Source organism: Sporothrix schenckii, assembly GCF_000961545.1.
Source record: "Sporothrix schenckii 1099-18 chromosome Unknown Cont43, whole genome shotgun sequence".
NCBI lineage: Eukaryota > Fungi > Ascomycota > Sordariomycetes > Ophiostomatales > Ophiostomataceae > Sporothrix > Sporothrix schenckii.
Window position 1 is genome coordinate 780,386 of NW_015971144.1, and position 26,751 is coordinate 807,136.

The 26,751-nt window shown below is 56.4% G+C and overlaps 11 protein-coding genes across 11 annotated transcripts; 6 read left to right on the forward strand and 5 right to left on the reverse strand.

The window, feature by feature from the left end:
- Nucleotides 1-1,506: 1,506 nt before the first annotated feature.
- On the forward strand, nucleotides 1,507-3,061 carry SPSK_02450 (tam domain protein; the record flags this gene model as incomplete). Its single annotated transcript, XM_016729321.1, has 2 exons — nucleotides 1,507-2,257; nucleotides 2,334-3,061. The coding sequence occupies 2 exons, from the start codon at nucleotides 1,507-1,509 to the stop codon at nucleotides 3,059-3,061; spliced, it is 1,479 nt and encodes a 492-aa protein (XP_016588998.1).
- Nucleotides 3,062-3,455: 394 nt separating this feature from the next.
- Nucleotides 3,456-5,034, reverse strand: SPSK_02446 (uncharacterized protein; the record flags this gene model as incomplete). Its single annotated transcript, XM_016729317.1, has 2 exons — nucleotides 3,456-4,869; nucleotides 4,967-5,034. The coding sequence occupies 2 exons, from the start codon at nucleotides 5,032-5,034 to the stop codon at nucleotides 3,456-3,458; spliced, it is 1,482 nt and encodes a 493-aa protein (XP_016588999.1).
- A 278-nt stretch (nucleotides 5,035-5,312) lies between these two features.
- SPSK_02841 (uncharacterized protein) lies at nucleotides 5,313-5,669 on the forward strand (the record flags this gene model as incomplete). The annotated part of the gene is made up of 1 exon (XM_016729704.1): nucleotides 5,313-5,669. One exon carries the CDS (start codon nucleotides 5,313-5,315, stop codon nucleotides 5,667-5,669), a length of 357 nt encoding a protein of 118 aa, XP_016589000.1.
- A 658-nt stretch (nucleotides 5,670-6,327) lies between these two features.
- SPSK_02764 (uncharacterized protein) lies at nucleotides 6,328-6,962 on the reverse strand (the record flags this gene model as incomplete). Its single annotated transcript, XM_016729629.1, has 3 exons — nucleotides 6,328-6,477; nucleotides 6,544-6,779; nucleotides 6,839-6,962. The coding sequence occupies 3 exons, from the start codon at nucleotides 6,960-6,962 to the stop codon at nucleotides 6,328-6,330; spliced, it is 510 nt and encodes a 169-aa protein (XP_016589001.1).
- A 1,130-nt stretch (nucleotides 6,963-8,092) lies between these two features.
- SPSK_02867 (uncharacterized protein) lies at nucleotides 8,093-8,369 on the forward strand (the record flags this gene model as incomplete). The annotated part of the gene is made up of 2 exons (XM_016729729.1): nucleotides 8,093-8,108; nucleotides 8,149-8,369. 2 exons carry the CDS (start codon nucleotides 8,093-8,095, stop codon nucleotides 8,367-8,369), a joined length of 237 nt encoding a protein of 78 aa, XP_016589002.1.
- Nucleotides 8,370-11,745: 3,376 nt separating this feature from the next.
- On the forward strand, nucleotides 11,746-12,168 carry SPSK_02820 (uncharacterized protein; the record flags this gene model as incomplete). Its single annotated transcript, XM_016729683.1, has 1 exon — nucleotides 11,746-12,168. The coding sequence occupies one exon, from the start codon at nucleotides 11,746-11,748 to the stop codon at nucleotides 12,166-12,168; it is 423 nt and encodes a 140-aa protein (XP_016589003.1).
- A 135-nt stretch (nucleotides 12,169-12,303) lies between these two features.
- SPSK_02242 (AAA family ATPase) lies at nucleotides 12,304-14,914 on the reverse strand (the record flags this gene model as incomplete). Its single annotated transcript, XM_016729115.1, has 3 exons — nucleotides 12,304-13,097; nucleotides 13,186-13,341; nucleotides 13,408-14,914. 3 exons carry the CDS (start codon nucleotides 14,912-14,914, stop codon nucleotides 12,304-12,306), a joined length of 2,457 nt encoding a protein of 818 aa, XP_016589004.1.
- A 1,921-nt stretch (nucleotides 14,915-16,835) lies between these two features.
- Nucleotides 16,836-18,758, forward strand: SPSK_02350 (uncharacterized protein; the record flags this gene model as incomplete). Its single annotated transcript, XM_016729222.1, has 1 exon — nucleotides 16,836-18,758. One exon carries the CDS (start codon nucleotides 16,836-16,838, stop codon nucleotides 18,756-18,758), a length of 1,923 nt encoding a protein of 640 aa, XP_016589005.1.
- A 795-nt stretch (nucleotides 18,759-19,553) lies between these two features.
- SPSK_02615 (transporter YIP1) lies at nucleotides 19,554-20,633 on the reverse strand (the record flags this gene model as incomplete). Its single annotated transcript, XM_016729483.1, has 1 exon — nucleotides 19,554-20,633. One exon carries the CDS (start codon nucleotides 20,631-20,633, stop codon nucleotides 19,554-19,556), a length of 1,080 nt encoding a protein of 359 aa, XP_016589006.1.
- A 1,038-nt stretch (nucleotides 20,634-21,671) lies between these two features.
- Nucleotides 21,672-22,187, forward strand: SPSK_02794 (mitochondrial import inner membrane translocase subunit tim16; the record flags this gene model as incomplete). Its single annotated transcript, XM_016729659.1, has 1 exon — nucleotides 21,672-22,187. One exon carries the CDS (start codon nucleotides 21,672-21,674, stop codon nucleotides 22,185-22,187), a length of 516 nt encoding a protein of 171 aa, XP_016589007.1.
- An 838-nt stretch (nucleotides 22,188-23,025) lies between these two features.
- On the reverse strand, nucleotides 23,026-25,524 carry SPSK_02250 (uncharacterized protein; the record flags this gene model as incomplete). The annotated part of the gene is made up of 1 exon (XM_016729123.1): nucleotides 23,026-25,524. One exon carries the CDS (start codon nucleotides 25,522-25,524, stop codon nucleotides 23,026-23,028), a length of 2,499 nt encoding a protein of 832 aa, XP_016589008.1.
- Between the last annotated feature and the right edge of the window lie 1,227 nt (nucleotides 25,525-26,751).

The following is a 26,751-nucleotide window of genomic DNA, read 5'->3' on the forward strand; positions in this document are numbered from 1 at the left end:
AGTTGTCGGTATGGATCCGCTCTTGGTTGTTTCCATCACTCTTTCTCTTTTCCTTGCTCTCCTTTAATTTCTTTTCTTTTTTATTTTGTTCGAGACCTTTCTTCTCTCCCCTGTAGCTTGCTTCTCTTCACCGGTCCTCGTCTCCACTCGGTCTGCACGTCTGCAACAGGTCTCATCCGCTCAGCTGGGTCGCCAGCTCGTGCCTTACTGCTTTGTTGCCTGCCTGTTTATCGAGGCGGTCAAGACATGACGTTCTTACCGGGAAAAAAACCCCCAAAAAGGCCCAGACGAATGGAACCAAACTCGGCACTCGAAAAGCATAAACACAAACACAAAACTCCGTAGTACCACCGTCTGTCCCGAGCGTGCCCTTTCTGCATTTGCTGCCCTTACGTCCTCCCCTCCTCTGGAACGCCCCTCCTCTAGACCTCCCCTCCTTCCTCTTTCCCGGGATGATCGACCCTCCATATCCTTCCCCTCGGACATTCAATTCCTCTTTTGATACTAGCTGCGAACCTGCTAGCTGGGACAGACGACCCAAGCGGGACTCCTGCGGGACCCAGGCGGATGGGACCACGGACGAAATTATTTGAAATACGTCGTAAAACGAAACGAAACCCGACTTCTGTGGTAAAAAATCGGCCGGGCTCGAGCAACTGTCTTACGCTCGTCTTTTGCTTTTGCTCCTCTTATTGTCCTCTTACTCTCCTCTTGCTCTCCTCGTCTGGCGCCACATCGGGGCTCCATAAAATCGACTCCTTTCTGCATGAAAAGCAACAGCACGCCAGACTACAGTCGACTAGCTTCCGGCCTATTTCCTCTTTTCCACTCGGGTCGTTTTTGTTTTACACTTTTGTTCTCTAGTGCTCATCCTTCTTGGGCTTTTTTTGGTACTTGGGCGTGGGTCGGTCTGCGGACAATCCCTTGCTGCTGGGTCGCGCCTTCTGTTTTCCATTTCCCGGGTCAGTCCACGGACCCGACCTCTTGGTTCACTCCTTCCTTGTCTTCCCCCTATCTCGGGTCATTCTTTCCTTCTTTGCCGTTTCGTCAGTCCTGGGACCCCCTCTTCCCCTACGTTTTTAAATACATTTGTCGTTCCCAAACCCTCGGGTCCGTCTTCTCCCTCCCTCTCACTCTAGACATCGTCTCCTTCTCCTGTTCTTCATTACTCTTCTTGGCCGTCTTCATCACGTAACCCTTCCTGGACAATGTTCCGTCATTGTACTGTTTTATAGCCGTTCATTGCCCGATCTTTGCCTGTTACATTTATATACCAACAGACGCCAAACTGTCCATCACATACGTGCATATCCAACAGCAGCCGCCAACATATCCCCGAAATCGTGTTTTGCCCTGTTGCCATCGATTCGCCTGCAAATGAAACGACCTTTGTCTCTTTTGTGTGTTCAAGGTCACCATCTAGCTGCACTTCACGCGTTGCAGTAACTGCCACCTTTTGACATACGTCTGTGGTGCCAACAATACACAACTCCCCTGTCGCCTAGAATGGGGTTCTTCTCACCACCATCCTCGAGCAGCAGTCGACATCGTAATCATGGCGGCGGCAGTAGCAGCCACCGGCACCGCTCCGGCGGCGGCCACCCTTCGTCCTCTTCGTCTCGGCACAGCGGCGGCAACAATGGCAGCAGCAGCAATCCTCGAAAGAAGGCGGCGACTGGTGGTGATGGTTCGGCAGCAGACGGAGTCTCGGGCCCGGACCCCACCGGCATGTACACCGGGTACGACCCGACAACCGGCGCGTACTACTACGACTACGCCGACGGTACCGATGCTAGTGGGTACTACGCCGCCGAGGGCAGCAACGCCAATCACGGGTACTATGACCACTACGCCGGAGGCCACCCGTCCGCCACCACAACACCAGAAGAGGATGCGGCCGCGGCGGCCGCCGCCGCCGCCACGGCCGGCGAAGACTACTACACATCCTCCGTCACCAGCGCTGTGGCTGAACACGTCTACGAGGCCGGCCTGCAGTTCCACGGTTTTCAACGGTCACCGCCCACGTCGCCGGCCAACTCCAACGTGGTAGGTCCGTCCGGTGCGAGCAGCCAACGGGGCAGCAAACTGTACGCCTTGCCCAACGACGAGACGGAGAAGAACCGAGACGATATGAAGCATGGCATAGCACTGCTGCTGATGCAGAACCGGCTGTTTTACGCGCCCGTCGATGCCAAGCTCAAATCCGGTGGCATGGTGTACGATCTGGGCACCGGTACAGGCATCTGGGCCATGGATGGTGAGTTTTTTTTTTTTTGGTTGTCTTCGTCTACTTTCTTCCCTCATCGTTCCTGCTCTCTAACAACACAAAACAGTCGCCGAACAGTTCCCCAGCACTGTTGTCCGCGGCATCGACCTCTCGCCCATGCAGCCTGCCTACATCCCGCCCAATGTCAGTTTTACCATTGACGACTTTGAAGACGAGTGGGTCTTGCCGCCCAACACGTTTGACCTGGTGCACATGCGCTTTTCCCTCTGGGCCGTCGACGACCGCGCCGCCCTGCTGCGCCGCGCCTTCCACCACCTCAAACCGGGCGGCTTCGTCGAGTTCCAGGATCTCGTGCCCCTCATGTGCTGCGACGACGGCACCCTGCCGCCCGCCCATGTCGCGCCTAACGCCCTGCGCGACTTTGCGCGGTACGTCGGCATGGGCCTGCGGACGTCCCAACGGCTGGCCGGTGGCGACCTGTTTGACGCGATCACGGCCGACCCGAGCGACCCGCACCTCATGGACATGATCTTGTCACAGGAGCTGGCGGCCGCCGGGTTCACGGGCATCCGCACGGTGCGGCACAAATGCCCGCTCGGCGGCTGGCCAGAGCAGAAGGAGATGCGGCGGTGCGGCCTCCTGCTGCGGCAGGCTATGTTGGAAGGTCTCCGCGGGTGGTCGCACCGGCCTCTGGGCACGACGGCCGACGGGCTGGGGTGGACGCCGACGCAGATCGAGATCTTTTTGGTGGATGTCCGCAAGGCGATCATGGATACATCGGTGCATGCATACTTTCCCATGCACATCACGTACGCACAGAAGCCGATGGTGTAGATGTAGGCGGGTGCGGAAGGAGACGATACGAGATATGCTTGCTACGATATAACGACTTTTAACGAAACATTGGTCATTTTGGTCTTTTTTTTTGTTTTGGACGCACGGCTACTTGGGCATTTCGGTCTTTTGGTCTTTTGGTCTTTTGGTCTTTTGGTTCCGGCTTTGGATCATGGTGCATGCAGTTAACGATAAAATATTCACATACATTGTTGGATGGACACATACAGCTACATGATTCGATGCTTGGTTATATTCTTCCATCCTAAATTATCTATCCTGCTGAAATGTGGCAAAAACTATCCAGTCCTTTTGAGTGAGTTCATTCTATCCAGGGTCCTTATTTTCATTACGATCTTTTCTTCCCCAAACGTATCCATCTACGACCCTCTCGTTACTCCTTCAGCAAGTGACTGTCTGCTGCACCGGCACTCTCTGGCCGCTGCCAGAAGCGCGGAAGCTTGCCCCAGCTGTGTGTAACGTAGTCGCGTTGCAGCACCGTCTCCGCTGCAGACGAGGCCGCATCGTCGCCGCCCTCTGCCTTGGTTGCCGTCAGCGCCCACGACGTCACGCCCAGCATCAGGCATGTCTCGAACATGAAGGCGCAGCTGCCCGCGCCCACTTTGGCCGGCTGCTGCGGCTGCGGCTCGTTGCGCGCCGCCTCGTAGCTGGGACCGTCGGGACCGTGCCCGCTCATCGTGTTGTGCAAGCTGCCGCCGCCGGGCACGAACCCGCCGGTGCCCGCCTTCTTCGCGTCGTAGTTGCCCGCCAGCAGGCCCATGTACTCGCTCATGGTGTTGCGGTGGTACCAGGGCGGCCGGAACGTGTTTTCGCCGACGAGCCAGCGCGGCGGAAAGATGACAAAGTCGGCGACGGCGGTGCCGGCGTGCTCGGAGGGGGCAGTCAGGACGGTGAAGATGGACGGGTCCGGGTGGTCGAAGCTGATGGAGCCAATGACATTGAAGCGGCCCAGATCGTACTTGTACGGATAGTAGAAGCCCTGCCAGGCGACGACGTCAAAGGGCGAGTGCGGCTGGGTAGCGCGGTAGATGCGGCGGTTGACTTTGGCGCGGAGAACATACGCCGGTTCGGCGGCGTGTGCAGCCGCCGGCTCGTCAAAGCACGCCACGGGAACTTGGAAATCACGCGCATTGGCCAGCCCGTTGGACCCAATGGGTCCCAGCTCCGGCAGCTGGAAGTGGCCCTGGTACAGCTCTAGCGCGTACCCGCGGGCCATGCCACCACCGCTGTCGTCCCCGTCGGCCGCCTTGGCGATGTGGACCTGGAACCGCACGCCGCGCGGGATCACGCAGATTTCCAGTGGCCGGACCAGCAGCCAGCCCATCTCTGTGCGGATGTCCAAGACACCCGCCTGCGGCACAATCAGGAGATCGCCGTCGGCCGAGTAAAAGGCCGTGTGGCTGTCCATGGACTGGTTGGCCGCATAGACAAAGATGCCCAGGCCCTGCTTGAGGGTCGGGTCGCCGGCGCCGGCGATTTGGCGGAGGCCACTAACAAAATCGGTCGGCGCGGTCGCGGGATCCGGCAACGGGAACGGATCCCACCGGAATTGGTCGGGCAGGTAGTGAAGGGCGTCTGTGTCCTTGCTGTCGTGCGTCAAGGCGTCGCCTTCGGGTTGGAAGGGGCTGAGCGAGCAGGCAGGCGTGATGCGGTAGAGCCATGACTGCTTGTTCTCGTGGCGAGGCGCCGTGAAGGCGGTGCCGGAGAGCTTTTCGGCGTAGAGGCCATAGGGTGGTTTCTGGGGAGAGTTCTGGCCGATCGGCAGGGCGCCTGCAACAGCTTCGGTCCTAGAGATCGGGGACGAGACGGATCAGCATAAACCAAGAGCTCCAACTGGCCCCCAGACAGAAAACAACAAGCAACGAACTGGCACAGAAGACGTACTCGTGATATGAATCGAAGCCGTTCTGGTAACGGTACTTCTCTTTGACGCTGAAGTCAGTGACCGGCATGGCGGGCAATGCGAGCTGTTTGGGATGTCTCCAGTTCCAAGTGATTATCCAAGAGTATGCGTGCGTAGTGTATGCGGATGCGGATGGGGATACGGATGCTCATGTGAGGTAATGAAGAAGACAGATTCAAACGGGGGTTAAAATATTACGAGGAAAGACAAAGACGAACAACATAAAAGAAGACTGCCTCCTCTACCTCCGAGACAATAAAGAGCGAAATAATAAAAAAGCAATAGTATCCCCTCTTTGTGGGTGGCCACCAACCGTGACGTTGGAGAATGGCCCGGCTGCCCCGTGGGGTGCCGTCCAACCGTCCACAGTTGCCTTGTTCAGACAAGTACGCGGTTGTCAAAGGCGACTTGGTGATTAAAGTCGCATGGTGCGACCCTGTTCATGACGAAAAGAGGGACAACGGCCATGGCCTCTGCTCTCAGTATGGGATTCCGCCTGCCGCCACCGATGTTAGCCGAAGGAAGGCGATTCCGCGCTGTCGGCTTTACGCCGCTGGCTGCATCCCTGTGCCGCCAGGTCACGAGATCTGGCACGAAATGGCAGACACCACAACACTGGACACGTCCTTCAGCTCGACACAATATAGAAATTCTCTGTACATCTCTTGCAATCTACATCTTTAAATAGACCCAGACCATTCTCTAGACCGTGTGCGCGCCAGAAACGGCTGCAGCCTTGGTCCGAAGCCATGCGCGCACGCGACCCCCAAGCTGTTCCCCTGAGTACGTTTGGAGCTCTCCAACTTCGTCCCCTGTCGTACCTTGCATGAATGTCTGGTACATCTCATGTCTACAACCTGTCTCCGCTCTGTGCAGCTCTACCATGTGCGAAGCGTTCCAGCTTACGAAATACCATTTCGCTGAGATGTGCGATGAGCGAGCCAAAGACGAGACCCACAGTGTTACGACTTGTCACAATCATTTGGAAAGCCAGTAATTTTGTAGCAAGAGTCAATTGATCCGGCTACTTGCTAGTCCTCCTGGGCTAGTTCTTTTTTCTTTCAAAAACGTCTCTACTTCCACAAGTGGTGATTTGCACAAGGACGCGAAAGACGCTGCCCGTGAGCGGGTTGCCTCGCAGAGGCGCGCCGCTCAGGAGCTGGCTGCCTCTTTCTGGTCGGATTCAATGCCCTCCCTGAGAGGTATAGGGCAAAGAATGAAGAATAGTACGGTATGTCCATAAAGGGCTGGGCGGTGTTTCCCGTGTGCCACCAAAGGGCATGCTAGAGGCAAGGCACACGGTGTCGACCGCGCCGCCCGGACCCGGGGGGCCGAGGATTCATTACTCGTCCTTGTTCTTCTTCTTCTTACCCTGGCCGCCAGAGTGAGAAGCAGAAGACTCCCGCTGCAGGTGCACAATCAGGCGTGTCCAGGACTCCTCTTTGTCCCACTCAAAGCCCTTGAGGTACGGCAGGTCGAGCTCGTCGTCAACCTAATTTGTTAGCATCCGGCTGGTGGAACGACAAACAGGTTGCATTTGATGTCTAGAGAAACTTACCCGCTTCTTGAATGCCTTGTGGATGGCATCCAAGGCGTCCTTGATGGTGACGCCCTTCATGTTCCGCGCAGTCACTTCCAGGCCCAATGGGAATTGCAGGTCAATTTTCTTGACTGGTGGCGTGGTCAGGAGCTTTTTTAGGATATCCTTTTCGTCAATCGAGTTGGGTGACGTGTTGATCTTCCATCCCGTTTTTTGTGTCTCCGGGGCGAGCTTGAGCTCAATGCCCTCGGCCTCTTGAGCATGGTTAGAGATGTTCTATACAAGAAGACGATATGACGGTCTCAAAACATACCGAGATCATTAATGTTCCGTACTCCTGGGTACGACGTTGAGCCGGTCTTGCGGTGGCCCTTCTCCTTGGGAGGCGACGACGACAAACCCTGGACGGCAGAATCGACCTTTGACAATGGTTCCATGGTGGGGAATTGGTGGTTGTGATGCCTTGTAGTGGGCTGAAAAGAAGTACGTTTCCTCGGAATGGAGGATTGAAAGTGGTCTGACACCCCAAGAGCAGATATCGTTAGCAAACGGACAAGGCAATGAGTCGATGGGTTGAGTTTGGCAGCATGGCCGTAGCATGGAGCACAATATCACAGGCTCCATGAGCAATTGCTCTCGGGCTACGTAGCATGCGATGGATGTGCAGGCGACGATTTTGAGCCCGAGGCTCAATGTGCGAGACAAGAACCAAAATAGACTTACAAAGCGATTTGATAGATGCCGAGATCTTGCAGCAAGTGTGGGATGATGCGAGATGAGCGGGAGTGCTTGATTGTTGTGCGCGTGATAATGGGAAGCTTCAAGTGAAGATGGTGAGAGAGAGGAAGAGAATAGAAGGGCAAGAAAGAGGGGAGGTAAGAGCTTAAAAAGGGGTTGAAGGGTAGAAAAGGTAATCCGAGAGCGAGGTAGGGCCTCAGGTAGGAAAGAAAGAGGGGAAACTCAAAACAGATTGGTAACGGAGGGGAGGGGGGGTGTGCATGTATGCGCCGAAGCAGCTCAGTGAGAAGCAACCAAGGAGAAGGAGCGACTGAGCGGGAAAGGGGGCTGAATGTGAATGGCCGATTGATGTCGTAGGGTTGCGTGAGGAGCAATAGGTAAGGAGGTGTGACTCGCGTGGTGGTGGAGGAAGGCACACAATGATGTGTATCTTTCCTACGAGTATCGCCTTCCGCCCTGGGCACGGCACCCTCGCGCCAGGTAAGAGGGGGGTATGAGGGAAAAGATCATCGCCAGAGCAGCTCCAAATTGGAAGCCGTGACCCATTCTTGCCATTAGGCGAGACTTACGACATCATCGAAGGCCGATGAAAAGAGGGAAGGAGAAGGCGTGGGCTATTACCGGGGTGCCTTTCATGGGCCAAACGGGCAAGAACGACAAAGGAAAGGTCACGAGCTAGCATCGAACTGGGCCCACTGCTGTACTGTGTAAGAGGGCGAAGAAGCTATCGAAACTTCATTAGAGGGGAAGAGGAGAATTGGAAGGAGCAAACGAGGGCGAATGCGCAGAAGGCAGGGACGATCGATCACCTGCCACGGCGCCAGCGACAATGGTGGCATGCCCACGTAGGTTGATTTGAACAGGGTGAGTCGGGCCAATTCGTAGCTTCCAAGCTCGACTACGAGTACTTTCCTCATTTGAGAAGAGGGGGGAACGAGCAGTCTTACGCCGCGCCCCAAGAATGGGCACTGCGCACCAAACCCCTCAAACAAAGCGAATGGGACACACTCCCAACACATGTCGCCAGTGAACAAAGCGAGTCGCCTGCAACACGTCTTGCAGTCTGGAACCCAAAGAACGCTGTGACAAGAGATGTTTTGGTTTGACTGCGTTTGTGTATCGCTCCTCCCTGCAGATGTGCACAACCGCCCGGCTGTGGCATCTCGCTCTTTCTGGATTTCGCCTGCCTCGATGACCTCACACGGAAGGCGCGGACTGGAGCAGAGGGGCAGGTGATGTGATTTCCCGTTTGGCGAGTGGGGAAGGTGCCTTGCCCTTACGGCGTGCCAACAGCGGTTCCCCTTGTAGCTGTTTGTTGGTGCAGGACGTCGCGTCCCTCCTGGAGGTTGGTCGTATCGAACGCTGCTTCTCGCATTCTTTCACGGTTCCTCCAGGTCTTACAGTCATACGCCTATGAATGGGCATATCAAAGGATACAAGCAAGACTCCGAGCTGAGAGCCCAACAAAAGACCAACAGGAAAGGAAAATGGAAGCAAACAGGCAGCTCTGGCTGTGTCTCACCATCCCTTGGTTCGAATCGCGTGACCACCCAACGGTCGCGCGGGAACACAAGAGCGGGGATAATCAAATACGAAGCTCAGGAGGGCGTGGCAGGAGTGACATAATGGACCGACCAGGGACAAACAATGTAAGAGTGAGATGATGAAAGAGGGGCTCCACTGAGGTGCTGCACGTCGCTGCAGGAGAGAGCTTTCCCCCCGCTGTGAATCTACGAGTGGGTCAGAAGTGGGTCGTCGATTCGTACGAGTGTTCATGGGCAGGAGCGACTGTATTCCTCCGAGCGCTGGTTCGCCTGGGATCCAAAGTGTTTGGCAGGCACCTACCAGATGTACTAAGTAAGGGCATAGGTAGGTCCACTAAAGGTAAGTCTCTCTGGAGGCAAAAGGGCCTTGGTGGGTGCGCTCTGCTTGAAATGGGCCTAGACATAACGGAAGAGTAATCGCCCAGGACGAGAGAAACAGCAGAGAGCAGCCGTCACCAGACAGCGATGGCCCACTTGTCGGCAGTGTCCAAACAGCTCCCTGGGCTGCTAACGCTCCCAGGGGTTTGGCGTCAAGTATGGGTCACGGGAACAAAGTGGGCGTGGCGGACGTGAGCCAGGTGGAAATCCTGGGGAAAAACTGGGGAAAGCGGGTCTGTTTGTGCTTTCTGGTCTTTGGCTCTCAACCCAGGGAAGGTGCGCACGAGGGCCACGATTGCCTCTGCCTCAGACGTTGGTGAGAAATCGAGCATGAGAATGTAGACAGTGAGATATGAGATAGAGCAATCTAAGGGGCTTTGAGTCTAAGCCGACTGTCGTTCACTCCACGTCTACAGAACTGCCTATTTGCGTTGCAGTCTCAGATTCTCACATTAGAGACAAGTCAAACTGGCAATTACAGCGCCAGGCTCCGGTGTCGGATCACAGCCACCAAAATGCACGACAATTCTCATTCTTTTTAACGTCGGCATTATACGACATACACGGCGCGTTAGTTGATACTCGTTCTAGGCTGCCGATATTGTGGTTCTGCGGCGAGGAGAGTAGCATTCTTTGCTGTATTTTAATATTGATGTCTCGAAGTTTAATACAAAAAAAAAGAAAGGAAGTGGCTATTCGAGCCAACCGCACGCAACCGTAACTAGACAGATTACACACTTAGATCTGTGACAGTTTTTTCCCCAGAGGGTTCTGTCTAGCTAGTCGCCAATAGTCAGGAGTGGCTGAAAAAGGCGGATAATAATAATAATAATAATAATAATAAAAAAGAAAGGAAAAAAAAAAAAAAAGGAAAAAGAAAAAATGTAAAATGAAAGAGCAAAACAAAATACAAGTTAAATGAAAAACAAAAAAAAATTAAAAAAAAAAGAAATAATGTATGATCTCTTGGATTTACTCGCTTTCTCTTCATTTCAATTCCGCTTTTCTTTTTTAAAAAATCGCTTATTGGAAACGCAGCGTAGAGCCCACCGGATTAATCGATGACATGTCGGACGGCGTAAAGAGAACACATAATTCAATACACCATACTCCTGCTACTCTTGCGCCTTTGCGAGAAACCAAACGGACATGTGTTTTCAAATGTTTCCACGTGTTTGTTCGGTATTCAATGTGTCTTTTACGTATGTACGGAGCATTTTGTCAATAATTATTACCTCACTTTTTCTTTTTTTTTTTTTTTTTTTTTTTTTTTCTATCATCTTCTTTTCTTCTCACTCGTTTCACTTCATGTCTCGCTGCGTCTGGCTGCGACAGTTTTCGTCACTTGTTGGACAGTAAAACAGGGAATGCTTGGGAGGAAAGAAATATGGAAACAGTCAAGGCCCTGTTTTGCCAAGGTTTATTGTTTCTTTCTCAATACGCAGCCGTGCGACGCATTTCAATCTACGGCCCAAAGCCTTATGTCCTCTTTTCCTGCTGCCTCCTCTTCTTATCCTCCTTGAGTTTCCTCTTATGTATTCCGTCTCTCATATTGCGCAGTTATACCCTTATTCCCATATGCCCATTTGCCCATAATTTCTATTTTCTATACATAATTCATCAACATCCATCTCCTCTTGATTGCTCTATTTGTGCTCTATCGCGCTTTTCGCCCCTCTCTTTCATCACCATCCCGCCATGCCCTTTGCGGTCTTTTGCGGGCCTTGAGGTACCATTTTGGCAAAGCAGACGACGGTAAGAGAGGGGCCTGTCCACAACCGTACATGCGAATCCACAGTGAAGGAAGCAAATTGTGTGCGAGAGAGTGACCAAATAAGGATAAATAAACAGCGAGGAACGTTTTCGGACGAGGTCCAAAAGTAGGTGAGAACGAAGGAAAACCGAAGCGATAAAAAGTGGAAAGAAAGAGCGGTCGGTATGTGCGCGCGAGATAAAGAGACGGTGAAATGAAAAATGAAAAGGAAGAAAAGTAATGAGAAAAGGAGAGAATGACAACAGAATAAAAGGTCGCAGCACCCCCCTGAGAATGAAGAACGGCGACGAAATGAAAACGCCAGAAGAGAGTCTCTCAACGGCCCATTGACTGTCGTCAATCCTTCCGCGTTCGTTCATTTGCATTTTCTCTTTGTCGGCCGCGCCGCTTGGCTGTCATTTTGGGAGAGTTTGTCTGATTGTTGTTCTTTTCTTGGATTCCATCTGTTGGGTCTGTGCTTCATTCTGTACTGTTCCTCCGCTTTTCCTGTGTGCTTTGCTGTCCTTTCTTTGATCGCTTCTCATTGTCTGTTGCATTGCGGGCGGGCATCGTGACCTCACTTGCTCTTCCCTCGATATCATTGAGCGTTTATTGTTTGTTCCCAGTCTCTTCAGCTGTTCCTCTCGCACGATGCATCTGCCAGCCTGTTTCAACCTTTCTTCCTTGTCCTCCTTTCCCTCCTCTTTCCGACCCTCACTTCCCTCGTTGCCATCCTTACGATCTCTCACATCTCTCCCTTCATTACCCTCACTACGCAGTCTCGACTCGCTCCGCCAGCATCCCAATATGCTCTCCATCGCTACCCTCTTTGACGACGAACAGCGCCTGCTCAACCGCGTGTGGATCGTCCTCCTCGGCCTCGAGGCCCTGCTGGTGCTCGTCGGCACTATTTCGGCTGTTGTTCGGGGTGTGGTGGCCTTCCGACGACGCCGGCCCGGCGGCCTACGCCGGGCCGGCAGCCACCATCACGGGCGACCACGACGAGTAACGATTGAGCTGCCGGCGACTGCGTTTCCGGATTACGAAGACCGACACACGGATGTGGACGGCGACAGATATGACGAGAAGACGGGCATGGATACGTTTATGGATGCGGATATGGCTATGCACGCCGAGCACGATATCTTCTATGCCGACGAACGCTTTCACACGCCGACACGAGCACGAACACCGACGCACATAGTAAACTCGCCATCACGAAACGTGTGAAACAAAGCATAGACAAAACGACATTGTGATGTCATTACGAAACATGAAACTGCATTATAATTTATGAACGATTATGAACAAAACGAGATATGGGTGCTACGACGCAATTGGACCGGACTGGATCTACGCCACGTCCTAGTCATACAGATCGCTGTTTTCCTGGGTCGTCTTGGTCGAGTGCGGCGATGTCACGCGGATGCCATGCTCGAGCCGCTCCAGCGTCATCGCGTGGCCCTTGTGGGCGCACCAGGTTGTGACCATCTTGACGGCCGTCTTGATCTCGCGGCCGTTGAGGCTCCACGCGGCGAGCTCTTGCAGCTCCTCGTCCGAGATGGAGACCGCGGCGGTCGCCTCGGGGGCACCGGGGGCACTGGCGTCGCTGCCTTTCACGACCGCGAGGGAGCTCGGCCCGGGACGGGACGCGTCGCCTTCGCCTTTGCCTTGACCTGCAGTGTCGTCGCTCTCGGCGCCCGCCAGGACCTTGACAACGGGCCGCTCCACACGCGCCAAAAACTTGCGCCACACCGACAGCCGCGCCTCGGGCGTCAGCGGGCGGAACAGCAGGTGCAGACTAACACGGCTGCGGAAGGCCGTGTCGATGGTGTCGTACAGGTTGGTGGTCAGGAAGATGATGCCGCGGAAGTACTCGAGCTCGCGCAAGAAGATGGAGACGAGCTCGTTGCGGGCAATGTCCTGCGGGTGGCGCTCGGCCATGAAGACGTCGGCCTCGTCGAGCAGGATGACGGCGTCCCACTCGGTGGCCATTTCAAAGACCTTTTTGATGTTGGCGCCGAGCGTGGCGGCGCTGATGCCCAAGTCTTCGGCCTGGAGGTAGAACAAGGGCCGGTGCGTGCGGTCGGCCACGGCCTCGGCGGTCAAGGTTTTGCCGGTACCGGGCGGGCCGCTCAACAGGATGGTCAAACCGTCGCCTAGATAGTTAGCATCGAGTAACTGCAAACTTGCCTATTTTTGGGGGGGTTGGGGTTTGTTTGGTTTTTGTTCCCGGGGCTGGCTTACCCTTGCCGATGATCACATCGTCCACTTTGTGCTTTGTATGCCCGTGGCTCTCGACAAACGAGAGGACCAGGTCCTTCTGCTGCTCGTCGTATACCAGGTGGTCGTACGCCTGGTCGTTCCATGCGACTGGGCGGATGTCCTCGACGAAGAAGGAGACTACAAAAGGGTTAGTGTACGTCGTACAACGAATAGAAACACCAAAACACGACCCAGACTACGTACGCCATTGCTTGTTCTTCAGGGCATAGCCCTCGATCGTGGGCGACATGAACATGAGATCGTCGGGCGTCTTCAGCATCGCCGCCTTGTTGGCGGCCTGCTCCTCTTGGGAGAGGCGCTGAATCTTGCCCGTTTGCGGGGTCGAGGACGGGTCCGCAGCTTTGTCTTTGGCGTTCGCGTTGCCCGCGCCGCCGCCGGCGCTCTTGACCAAAAGGTATCCAAATTTGTCGACTTCCGCGGACTCCGGCTCCCCTGCTAAATACTGCCGCAGGGGCCTGCGACCCGTGCCCTCGACCACGTTGCGCACCGACTGCGGGTCTTTGCCCTCGCGCGCGCCCTGCGCCAGGTGGTGCTTGTTGTAGCCGACGACGTCGACCAGAATGCGCCCGTCCACGTTGTGCTTCGCCACGGTGCACTGCTCGTTTACGTGCATGCCGACGCCCGTGTAATGGCGGTACTCGAGGCCCTGGCAGTCCAGCACGAGCCGGCCGCGGGCGGCCAGCCGGGTCTTGAGGGCCGCCTGCTCGTCGGCCGGCAGGTGCTCCAGCGGGTAGTGGTCAAACTCGAGAATGGGACGGTTGCCCGCAAAGTGCTCGACCTTGAGCTCCTCCTTCTGCCAGACAAACGCCTCGCCGTTGAACCGCAGGACCTGGACGCGCAGGACAAACACCTTGGCACCCATGACCTGGACGTAGCTGGTGTCGAGCACGCGGCTCAGGACGTCGCCGTTGAGGCCGTGGCTGCGCACGATGGCGTGGCGCGGGAAGTAGGCCCAGGCGTGCTCAAAGGACAGCAGCCCGCGCTCGAGCAGGGTGCGGCGCTTGGTGCGCACCTCGGCGAAGAGCTGGTCGAGCACGCACACGAGCAGTTTGAGGAACGGGTGCAGGGCGGCGTCGGCGGGTTCGGTCTGCGGCTGCAGCGCGCGCAGCTTGTCGACAATGGCGTCGTAGCAAAAGTACAGCGGGCGGAAGGGCGCATGGAAGGTGGCTGTCTCGTCCGGGTCCAGATGGTGGTCCTCGCGGTCGCGCAGGATGGGTGCCAGCGCCTGGACGATGAGGGGGCTCTGGATGTCGATCTGGTGGTACTTCATGGCAAAGCGGCCGTCCAGCACGGGCTTGTTCTTGTCCTTGATCTTGTAGAGCTTGATGGCCACGCGGTCCTGGACCTTGGACGCGCTCTTGCTGAGCTGGCGCGGCGGGTAGTCCTGCCAGTTGGTAAAGTTGTCGCCGACATTGGTGCCCTCGTAGAGCGTTTTGACGATGAGCGACGAGCCGAGCACGCTGGCGTGGCCGTCTTTGGCATTCGGGGCGCTGGCCGTCTTGGCGTCGTTGTTCTTTGGCAGGCCCGGCGCGCTGCCCAGTTTGCCCACGGCCTTTTCGCTGCTCTGCTCGAAGAAGCTGCTGCTGCTGTCGCTATAGTCGGCGAGTGTGCGCTCGTCCGTGGTACGCAGGACTTTGCAGCGCCACCGCCAGGCGGTCTCCTTCACGCCATCCTTGGAAAGGAAACGCATCGTGGGAGACGTGCAGGAGATGTCGTGGAAAAGGCAGGCGATGTGTTGGAGACGAGGCAGCAATTCGACAGGACAGACAAGGAAGGTAAAAGGACACCAGATAATGCCAACGAAAGACGAGACGACAAGTCTAAAGTGAAGCTATTCAAGTGCAATCCAAGACGAATCCAAGACAAGACAGTTGGCCAAAGACAGCTTGTCCAAGCAGAGAAAGTCGACCTCGACAGAACAGGCAGCATCGTCACTTTTATGGACCGAGTGCGGCATACCAGGACAGCACAACCACACAAAACGACAAAACGACAAACGAGGTATAACCCCCCCCCTCCTGCTCCTGCAGGCTTACTTTTTCTGGGCTATGCTGTGGTGCCCTGTCGATCCAATCAACCGCTGCCTCAAGCTGGTCAGAGTAGCTGTCTGAATCCTACCTCCACACCCTCGGTCTCTGAGATCAGCACCGTGCCGAGCGTGCCCAGCCTGCCCCTGGTCCCTCTGGCCGACATCGACTTGGCATGTTCATAGTGCAGGCAGACGGTCAGAGCTCCAAAGAGGTATTCGGCTCGGCAAATGGTAGCCTACCGAGGCGTGGTAGGACTCGTCTGGTGCCAGGTGGGCGGTTGTTGCGGTTGCCTTTCGTATTTAGGTTTCGAGTCCATTTTTGGTACTCGTTGGACCGAAAAAGTGAGTTTGCAAGGCTGACAAGATACGAAAAGCAGAGACCAGGAGCCGTACTTTTGGTTTGCCTTGTGACAAGGATGTTGCCCGTTCCGTGTTGAAGCTGTACTGTGTAAGCTTGGACTGTGTTTGCGGCTGAGTGGGGTTACTAGTGAGGACAGCGCGCCTGAGAGCACTAGAGTCTGAGTTGCCTACGACGAAGAACAACGTGACAATTAATTCGTACCACGACCGCACATTTAATTCGTACCGGATCCGACATTCTTCATGATGCTTGTGTTGATGTTTTCTTTCATACTTTTAGGCACGAATAAAGGCTTGAGGGCATGTAGACCACCAATAACGCAGACACGATAGAATCCAATCTCATTTCTTCGATCTGGATCGAGAGGCCGTCGAGTCTAAAGAATTTTATTTCTTTTCTTTTTATGCTGTTTATTTTTTTGTTTTCATTCTTGATTTTATTCGCAAAGGAGGGTTGAGTCATTGTCCTCAATAGGACTCATGTCGTAGGGCTTGTTTGGCTGCGGCCTGAATTATGAGGTGAGATAACATTGTCTCCGCTGCGACCACTAACAGCCTGCCAAATCCACTGGAGCTCCGAGTTAGCGTATTCTGCAGCGAGCGCCGGCCAACCGGGAAACAAACTGTTTGTGCCTGTCATTTTGGCCTTTTCCGGGCGGTGAATCGCAGAGACAGCAGGAGTGGGTCCGTTCGCGACTGCGTGTTCCTGGCCAAACAAATCAAGCGGCAGAATAGCACCATTGCAGGCAAATGAATGGGCAGAAAAAAAGAGTTGGTCTCCTGTCGGCCGCCCCTGCCGTGGGAGAAAAAAAACACGAGTGGAAACAGTGAAGGAACGACACACGAAAACAGACTCGCCATCAATATTCCTTTTCCTTTCTTGCCATTGTTCGCGTGTCTTTCATCAACATCCATCGCATCTCCCACGACCTTGTTCTTCATTTACCCGCTTTCTGTTTGCAGACAAGGTGTGTGCAGAGTAGCCCGTTGTTTCTTTATTGGCTTTCTTTATCTCTCTTTTGTGCCTTCGCTTCTGGCCACCCAACGTCAGGCGCGCGAAAAAAGGGTCCTCCTTCAACCTTTTCGTCCCTTTGCCTATTCACTTCATCGCCCCCCTTTCCGCTCCTTTTCTCGTCTTTCACCTTCTTTTCCGACTCCTTCATCGCATTCTTTCTCTTTTATCTTCTCATACAATCTACAAACACACCCAATCGACACAAAAATGCCTCCTCGGAAAGCTACCACAACAGCCAAGGCGGCAGCGCCCGCTTCGAAGAAGACAGCTGCTGCTGTGAAAGCAGACAAGGTCGCTCCGGCAAAGGCTGCTCCGGCAAAGGCAGCATCGACAGCGACCAAGCGCAAGCGGGCGGCCGACGACGATGAGCCTGTACCCAAGACCAACGGCGTGAACGGTGTTGTCCATGGCGACGCGAAGCCTGCGAAGAAGGCGAAGAAGGAGACCACCCCTGCGCCTCCTGCTGCCACCAAGAAGGCTGCTGCTCCTCGCACCAAGACGCCCGCTGCTGCTCCCGATGCCGACAAGGAAAACTCCGCGCCCACGACCAACGGCGACAAAACCACCAAGAAGCGCGCCAAGTCGACCACGCCTACACCGCCTGCGGCCAAGGCCAAGGTGGCCAAGGTGAGCGCTGCCGCGAAGCGCAAGGCGGAGGCCGAGAAGACGGCTGCTGAAGCCGAGGCGAAAGACAAGAAGGAGGAGGAGGAGGAGGAGGAGGCGACAGCCCCGGCCACCAAGAAGGCCAAGGCCCCCAAGGTCGCCGCCACTGCCGCCGCCATCAAGCCGGCCGACAAGATCGGCGTCAAAATCAACGACGCGCCCACCAAGCCGCTCGAGATCTTTGTCTTTGGCGAAGGCAGCGCCGGCGAGCTCGGCCTGGGCGCCGTGGCCGTCAATGGCAAGAAGCCCGTGGACGTCAAGCGCCCGCGCCTCAACGCCAACCTGGACCCCAGCAAGGTCGGCGTCGTCCAGGTGGCCACCGGCGGCATGCACTCGGTCGTCCTCACCAAGGACAACAAGATTCTGACGTGGGGCGTGAACGACCAGGGCGCCCTGGGCCGCGACACCACCTGGGACGGCGGCCTGCGTGATGCCGACGCCGACGACGACGGCTCGGACAGCGACAGCGACGACGACGACACCGGCCTCAACCCCCACGAGAGCACGCCCGGCGAGATCGACACGTCGGGCGTCGTGCCCGGTACCAAGTTCGTCCAAGTGGTCGCCAGCGACAGCGCCTCGTTTGCGCTGACGGAGGACGGCCGCGTCTACGGCTGGGGCACGTTCCGCGCCTCCGACGGCATCCTGGGCTTCTCGCGCCTCGTGGACGTGCAGAAGACGCCTGTGCTGCTGCCGGAGCCCAAGAAGATCAAGGCCCTGGCCACGGGCTCCAACCACATCCTGGCTCTCGACGCCAAGGGCAAGCTCTTCACCTGGGGCTGCCCCGAGCAGAACCAGCTGGGCCGCCGCTGCGTCCAGCGCGACATCAAGGAGTCTGCCCTGCGGCCCGGCGGTGTCGGGTTCAAGCGCGGCGTCCACATCGCCAAGATCGCGTGCGGCTCCTACCACAGCTTCGCGCTCGACCAAAACGGCCAGGTCTACGCCTGGGGCCTCAACAACTTTGGCCAGCTGAACGTGGAGCAGGGCGCGGGCGACACCGATGCCACGGTCCTGAACGCCACCATCATCGAGGGCCTCGCGGGCCACCGCGTCGCCGACATTGACGGCGGCGAGCACCACTCGGTCGCCTGCACGGCCGACGGCAAGCTCTTCACGTGGGGCCGCATCGACGGCCGCCAGCTGGGCTTTGCAAAGTCCTTTTTCAACGAGGCGAACGCCATCTTTGACGAGTACGGCAAGCCGCGCATCCTCAAGGCGCCGACGCTCGTGTCGGGCGCCCCCACCAACGTGGCGGCCGTCGACGCCGGCACCGACAACACCTTTGCGCTGACGCGCGACGGCAAGGTCTACTCGTGGGGCTTCTCGGGCAACTACCAGACGGGCCAGGGCACCATCGACGACATTGAGACGCCGACGCTGATTGACAACACGGCCGTGCGCGACAAGAAGCTGGTGTTTGCCGGTGCTGGTGGCCAGTTCTCCATACTGGCCAGCGTGGCGGAATAAACGGCAGTGGCTGTTCTGCAAGGGTCATGGCATCCCATTTCAACATCTACCGTCTACTTGATTTGTACTTTTAGTTGCTTGTTTTCTTCGTCTTCTGCTTTTCGTCTGTTTTTTGTTTCACGGCTTGCTCTTTTTCTTTTATGTTTTCTTTCTTTTTTTATCTCTTACTTTTCATTCGCCACTTCACAATTGCATTATGGTTGTCTATTATTTGCTATTTCTACTTACTTTTATTTTACTACATAGACTTGGGAAAAGACGGAGAATGAGGAAAAGGAGGAAAAAATAGGGGAAGTACAATGGCCGGGATCTAGGTCGATTGGTTTCATTATCATCTGTCACATTTTAGAGCTTTCTTTTTGTATCTTCTTAATAACAACGTTTTACTTTACGGATGATACAACGCAGTATGTCTTTTGCTCCATGAAAGAAAGGGTTTAAATATTTTGTTTTATTCCTACCGTTTGTGATATCAATGACAATTAACCACCAACCTGGGCAAGTCCCGGCCACCAAAATTGTGAAATGAAGTGGAGACGCCTGCCCAACAGGCTATAGATAACATGAATGAAAAGAAAGAAAATGAACACGTAAAAAGAAGTGAGAAAAGCAAAACGCCTATATGATTTTATCTACCTATCCCCGTCCGTCCGTCTGCTCGTCTTCGAAGTAGAGACGAGCCCCTCGCAAGGCGTTTCCACACCGGCGACCGCATCAACTGGTCTCTCCGTCTCTCCACCAACATGAAGTCATACGGCGACCTCTGTCTCCGTCCTCTTCTCACCCCACGGCGCCTTACAGGCGTCCCGTCCGCGAGGCAATGACCTTGGCCATCGACCCGCTGCCGCGGCTGCTGAACACGCCCATGATACCGAAGCCGACATAGAACAGCGCCAGCGGGTACGCCACCAGCGCCCGCATCCCCCGCATCCGGCCCACGGCGCAGAACATGCCGGATGCGCTGTACGTGCACCAGCAAATGGCGGCTGTCGTGAGCACAATGCCCAGCGGCGTGTCCATGGGCATCATGATGCCGATGAGGCTCGTGGCCACCAATGGCAGCAAGCAGTAGCCCAGGACGCTGGCGGAGCGCACAAAGGTCAGGGTGCTCGACAGCTGGCTCAGGCTGCCGCTGCGGCCGTGCTTGCCGCTCGGCCCGCCTTTGGACGGCGACGGCGGCGCGATGTTGCCGCTGATGCCGACGCCCGAGCTGCTGCCCACAGACGTGTCGCCCGGGTAGCCCGGGGTCGGGGACTGCGCGTAGGAGGGGCCGAGGCTGCTGCTGCCGCCGCCGCCGCCGTTGGGGCCGCTGCCCGGTGGGCCGTCCGGCGACATGAGCGAGAGGATGATGTGCAGCGAGATGGAGCCCAGCAGGGCCAGGCCGTAAATGTAGCCAAAATGGACCTTGCCGGAAAACAAGAGGAACGTGCCGAAGAGCAAGAAGAAAATGATGGGGCCGGCCAGGTCGTAGTCGTCCATCAGGTGCTGGTCGATGCGCTGGAAGGGGTTGAGCACGGCCAGGGTCTTGGCCTGGATGTGCCCGAAATTGACGCCGAGCTCCTCGAGCAGCGGCGGCTCGCCGTCGTAGCCCTCGGTCGAGAACGCGGCCAGCCAACCGGTGCGCAGGCCGCCCTGCTCGCCCATGCGGCCGGACACGCCGCCCACGCCGCCCGGTCCGCCGCCCACCCCGCCGCTGCCTATTGCGCCGCCGTAGGCCGAGGCCACGCCACCTGAGCCGCCGTAGCCATAGGCACCGCCATGTCCGGCTGTGGGTTGGCCGGGGACGCCTGGTGAGTAGGAGGATGGGTAGAACTGGAGGTTTTGCGCAGACGAGGGCCCGTAGGCAGGGTTGCCGCTGCCGTAGTATTGTGCCATGGCGGCGTGTGTGATGTGCAAGGGGACGGAAAGCGACGAGGATGGAAGTGTCGTCGAGAGACAGGCGAGGAATGGAGTTTGCGTGCAGCCTTCAGCGGGAGAGGCGTGGCGAGTGGATGGGATCGAATGCTGGCGTGTAGAGGCAGGATAGCAAAAAAGAAAGGGGTCGTGCAAGTCTCCTGTCGTCAGGCCGCCCGTCGTTTGAAGGCGGGAGGTGAGGTCGTGTGTTGTGTACGTGTCTCGTTTGGGTGGTTTGTCGATGGTGGAGAAAATAACGAGGACAGAACAAAGCTGCCTTCCCCTTTCGATGTGGTGTTTGCTGGTGTGCTGGCTCCTGAAAGCTGTCGCCTGCGCACTGGAAAGCAATAGCTGTCCATTGGGCAGTAGCTTGCTTGCCTACAGTTACAGGGGACTTTCAGCTGCAACTTGGCGGCCGTGTAGCATCAGGACCCCGTAGTATTGGCACTTTGTGGCTGGACTGTGGCGTCCTATAACTGCCCAAATAGGGGTAGCGCATTTCCGCTATGGTGCCTCAGTACGCCATAGAGTCGGGCCCACGGCCACCAATTAATCCGGGACTTTGTCGCCCAATGGGCCCAGCCGGCTTAGCGCGGGCTGGCAGCGTGTCTGCCATCGGAGACCCTCGGCCTTGCGTTGGCAGAAAGGGAAAGAAGGTCCCCAAGTGTGGGGCGACAATTGGATAGAGAATTTTTGAGGGTGCCTCGGTGCTATTGCAGGCGCAAAACGGACAACAGAAGTCAGAGTCGTCTTTCGGTGCAGAAAAAAAGTTGCATTCCGCTGCGACAACGACAATCGTTCGACCGCTCGCAACCCACAACCCGCTCGACCATAGCAAACAGGGACGACGACACTCCTTTGCACCCTCTCTCGTCAGAATACTCTTGCCGCTCGTTTCTCTCCCCCGCGAGACATCCAAATTGCGACACTTGCAAAGGCAAGCAACCGCGGGCAGCCTTTCCTCCGATTTTCTCCCCAACTTGACTTTCAAGTCGTCGGGACATCCACAATCAAGTCACCATGGTAGGTACACGAAAGATACACGCAAGACACACGCCCGGGAACACTGCATCACAGGCTAACGCGCCCCACCAGGCCTACCGCCTCATTACCCAGGTGGTCGTCATCGGCTCCCGCGTCCTCGGCCGCGCCTTTTCCGAGGCCTACAAACAGGCCAACGCCTCCAGCCAGTATGCTCGTGCCCAGGCCAAGGCCGGCGGCACGGCGGGCGCGACTGGCCGTGCGAACCTGTCGAGCGGCATGACGCTGGACGAGGCCGCCCTGATATTGAATGTGCCCAAGCCGACGACCGGAGGCACCGCCGCCAAAAACTACGACATGGAGGAGGTCATGGACCGGTTCAAGCGTCTGTTTGACGCCAACGACCCGCAAAAGGGCGGCAGCTTCTACCTGCAGAGCAAGATCCTGCGGGCGCGTGAGCGCATCGAGGCGGAAGTGGGCCCTGTGCTGGAAAAGGCGGCACAGGAGGCCGAGGTGCAGGCTGGATTCAAGCCCAAGATGTACAAGGACCGGTGACGGGGCGGATGAGGCCACCAGGAGACGGTGAGGGCGAGACCACCGACGCGACACCTCCGACGCGACACCTCCAAAGACGTCCACAACGACAGCTTGTGCGACCCATCGCACGACGCACGGTTGCTCGACGCGACGAACAAAATCTTCACTCGACTCTTTCTTTTTCAATTTCCCCCGGTTTGATTTGGCATAGCTTTGGCGTTGTGGCATTGGATTTCTTTGTTCTTTGTTCTTTGTTCCTTCTTCTTTCTTTGCTTCCCTTCTCTTTGGCTTCTCCAGCTATTCACATATACTCCCATCTTCTTACGTACATATTATCTATTGAAAGAGACGGAAGAAGGGCGAGATCGGAGACAGGGGCGATGTGTCTTCATGTACGACTACGAGAAACGAAGTCTTTTGTATCATACTGCATATGGAGACGACAGCATGCATAGACAAAATAAAAACATAGCATAATTGCAGTTTCTTCCAACTTCTCCAGAATAAGCTGAATACGACCGTCCCCAGTGCATCCGCTCTACGTCGAAACCATGCGACGTATCCATGCGACATATCGAGATCTCCAACGCCGATCAATCACTACCGGGAAAAGCAGCCACGAGCCGCACCAAAAGGACGGATGAACCAGGGACGAGGTCCCAATGGAGATATGGTTGTCGCAGGAGGCCTTTAAAAGTGGTCTGTCTTCCGTGGTGCACTCAAATTAGCAACTGAGGTCGTTGTGAACGTGTATTCATTGCAATGCATGTCTATTTTGCTCGTTCTATGGTATATCGAAGTAACGTGAAAATGAAGAAAACTTTAGGAAAGCCGGGCCTTCGTGCACTTTTCTAAATTAAAGAGCACGGCCGTATCCGATGCTGCCAAAGTTGAACCGGTTTCTTCGTGAGCCGGCGCCTGCTTGTGTATTGTTCGAACCGTCGCTGTCGTTTTGCCGGCCGTCCTCGTCGGATGGTCGTGCCGGGAGGATCTCGGTGCTGCGGGCACTCCTGTTGCTTCCTTGGCTTCCTTGAGCACTCCGCTCGCTCCGGCCGCGGCTGCTGCTCGCACCGCCATTGTCGTGGCTGTCCTCGCCATAGTATCCATAGGCCCCCGTCCACTGCTGGCCCGCGCCGAGAACAGCCGAGCTCGGCACGCCCGACGCGCGACGTGTGCTCAGACCGCTCGCAGGTTGCGGCGGGATTGGTAACGGCAGCTGAGGCGGTGGCTGTATCCCCAGTCCTGGTACTCGCAGTTGCTGCTGCTGCTGCTGCTGCCGTCGCTCGCGGTCGTCTTCCTGTCGCAGGTATCGCTGGTACTGCAGGTACCGCTGCTGCGTCTCGGGCGTCACGCTGCCGCCAAACTCGCTGGCCGTGCTCCAGGCCGTCGGATCGTAGGCGGCGGGCTCGTCGCCGTCGCGGTCGTGGTCGTCTGTGACTGTGTTGGCCCTCGTGTTGGTGGCCGTGCCCGTGTCCTCCATAAACATGCTGACAGCCGGGCCGAGGTGGCCCGGCGGCATGGGCCATTGCCGCTGGAGCCCACGCGAGGAACCGGAGCCGCCGCGGCCACTGCCACCGACGTTGGGACTGCGCGACGAGCGCGCTGGCTGGATGACGATGCGGACCTCGTTGGAGCCCGTCTGGCTGCTGGAGGCGGTGGGTGACGCTTCCTGGGCAGCGGCGGTGGTGGCGCCACCCCCTCGGCCGGTCGTATTGTCGTCCAAATTGTTGGCGATAATATCGGGTCCGATTTGCCGCATCTCGCCAGACGGGCCGCCAGCGCCATCCACGGGTCGTTTCCGTCGCGGGCCGACGTACGATGCCCTCGCCGAGACGCCCATCGGTGGCGTTGGCGTCCGTTGTGGCGGGCCGTTGCTGCTGTCACGACTGTCGGTACTGTCGACAAACATGGAAGCAGACCGTCCAAGTCCCTCCCCGCTGCCGCCGGGCGGGGTGACATAATGGTTCCGCCCCGCAGCGGCCGCCAGGCCACGGGCCCGTTGCTTCATCCATCGTCTCCGCACGAGAACGACAGTAGCGACAATCAGCAGCGCAACGCCCACGGCGCCCAGGACGATGCCCGCAATCTGGTTGGAGTTGAGGCCAAAGGGGCTGCCACCAGTGGGGAACGTTGGCGCGGTGGCCGTCGTGGAAGGTGTGATGGTGGTGGGCGGTCCGGCGGTTGTCGTCGTTTGCTCGTTGGCCGTAGTCGATGAGGAGAGAGAGGTAGGCGGTGTATTGGCCGTCCGAGACGTGGGAGGCGTGGCTGTGCTAGCTGGCGTGCTCGCTGCTGATGTCACGGACATCATCATCGACTGCGGCGGCGGAATGGTGCTGCTCAGAAAACTGGCTGCGCCGTTGGAGGTTGAGAATGTCGAGAATGGAGCGGAGGTTGGGGGTGTTGTGTTGGTGGTCGTTTCGGGTGTAGGTGATGCTGTCACCGGCGAAGATACAGAGGTGGCAAAGGTGGGAGACGCCGTCGGCGTTGCACTCGTTGGTGAGGTTGTAAATATGGTCGTCGTGATGAAAACGGTCGTGGTTGCGCTCGGCGCAATCGTGATCGTAACAAAGGTTGTGTCGGTAATCGTGTTTGTGATTGTGGTGGTAAGAATAGGCGGAGCGGAGATGGTGATGGTCACATCCACTGTCGTTGTCTGGGTCGTGAAGAAAGTCGATGTTGTTGTAGCTCTCGGCGGTAGCGAGGATTCTGACACGGTATGCCCGTCAACTTGCCGTCGTCGGTTCCGACTGCCAGCAAACGACGTCACCGTCACCGTGTTGGTCTGCGTAAGCTGCCCTGGATCAACTACGGTGATGGTCTGCGTGACTGTGGTCACGAACACGGACGTCAGTGTCGCTACTGGCGGGGTGGATCCGACGGGGGCTGCTGTAATTGTGTCGGTTGCTGTCCGTGTGGCCGAGATTGTTGCTGTCGTTGTTGTTGTCGTTGTTCCTGATGACCCTGATATGGGACAACATGTTCCGCTACCTCCGTCGGCTGCCAAACAGCACCGAAAGCCAGGAGCGCAGCAGTTGAACCCGCCCTCTGCGTCCGGACAGCAAGTTGAACAACCTGTGCAGACGGGGCTTTGCCCGCCGCTGTTGGCCGCCGCGCAGACCACCTGCGTCGTTGCCGAGCATTGCGCGCTGTCTTCATCGCGGGCTTGCAGGAAATGTGGGAATTGGCGTGGCGGTGGTCGATGTCCACCAACAGTTTGCAGTCGTGCTTTTGTGTGAATTGCTCGTTGTGATGGTGGCGCATCGGCAGCTTCTCCTGCTGGTGGTATTAACGGGGCGCCGTGGACAACGGACAATCCGGTAAGAAAGAGGGTTGCGAGGCCCCGTGGAAGTAGCATCGTCGCTCTCTTGTTGTCATCCTGTCGTGATACAGACTGGATATGAGTTGAAGGGCGTTGTGAGGCTATAAGAAAGGCATGGCAAGGGGGGAAGTCTACGCTGAGTAGAGAAAATAGAATAGAGATGAGAAAGAATGGAGGAATTACAGAATAGAAAGAATGGAAACGAGAAAGACTGCTAGTCTGGAAAGTTTGCAAGATCAGAGTACAGATGAAATCGATCACCTGCCGGGAATCCAGATGGAACAACACGTATGATGACGAGATGAAAGGAATGGCGAGAGAAGATCAAGCAATGGACGAGGCAGGCGCCGAATGCTACCACAGGGCAGGTACGCAGAAGAATTTAGAAATATGAAAAGAAAATCCGAGAAAGAGCAAAAGGCGACAGAAGGGCATCAGAAAGCTTCCGTGACATTGCCAAGACCGTCGACCATCGGACTGACCAGAAAGGACAAGGGTGCGTACGACACACACACAGGCAGGTTCGTGAAAGTAATCTACGGAGGTGCGGGTGGTAGACAGGCACAGTGGAACGAAGGAACAGGCTGCACTCTACGGCCGGACCTCTGGGTGCATGTACCGTTCCCATCGAGGAAGGTGAGTTGATGGAGGGGTCCTATAGAGAGGGGGGGATTCATGAGCCACGACACCTATGAGAAGACGTGTTGTTCTGTGCCGTCAGGAGTGCAAACGGCCTCTGTGAGGAGAGATAGACAAAACAAGGAAACAGGACCAAGAAAGAAGGAAAGCTCATAAGCAAGACGTATAGGTGATAGCATGACGGTATCACGTCTAGTCCCGCACGATGGCTAACCCTGGACATCGACGTCGGATGGAGCATCTCCAGGTCGAGCAAGGAAAGTAGCTAGGCAGAGCTCGACTACAGACTACGCTCCAGTTTGGAGTCAAACCGCGTGCTGCGAACCACAGACTAGTCAACCTTGGGTCCGATTCGTTCGGCAGCAGTATCCGGAGTCAGATGGTGGGACGAGACAGGGAAAGGAACGGGCAAAGAACAAGGGGCGTCATCGGCAGGGCTTCTGGAAGTCAAGAGGAGAGGCTCTGAGGGTTTGTGGCGATCCACTGTCTGTGGTTTCTGGGAGCACCAGTGCTCCACGACGCCAAGAAAGAATGGTTCTTGTGGATAGTCCCGCGCAGTAGAAGTATGCATGGAAACCGGCATTGCCTCGGAAAGAGATGGATGGAGGAGGGAGATAAAAGAAA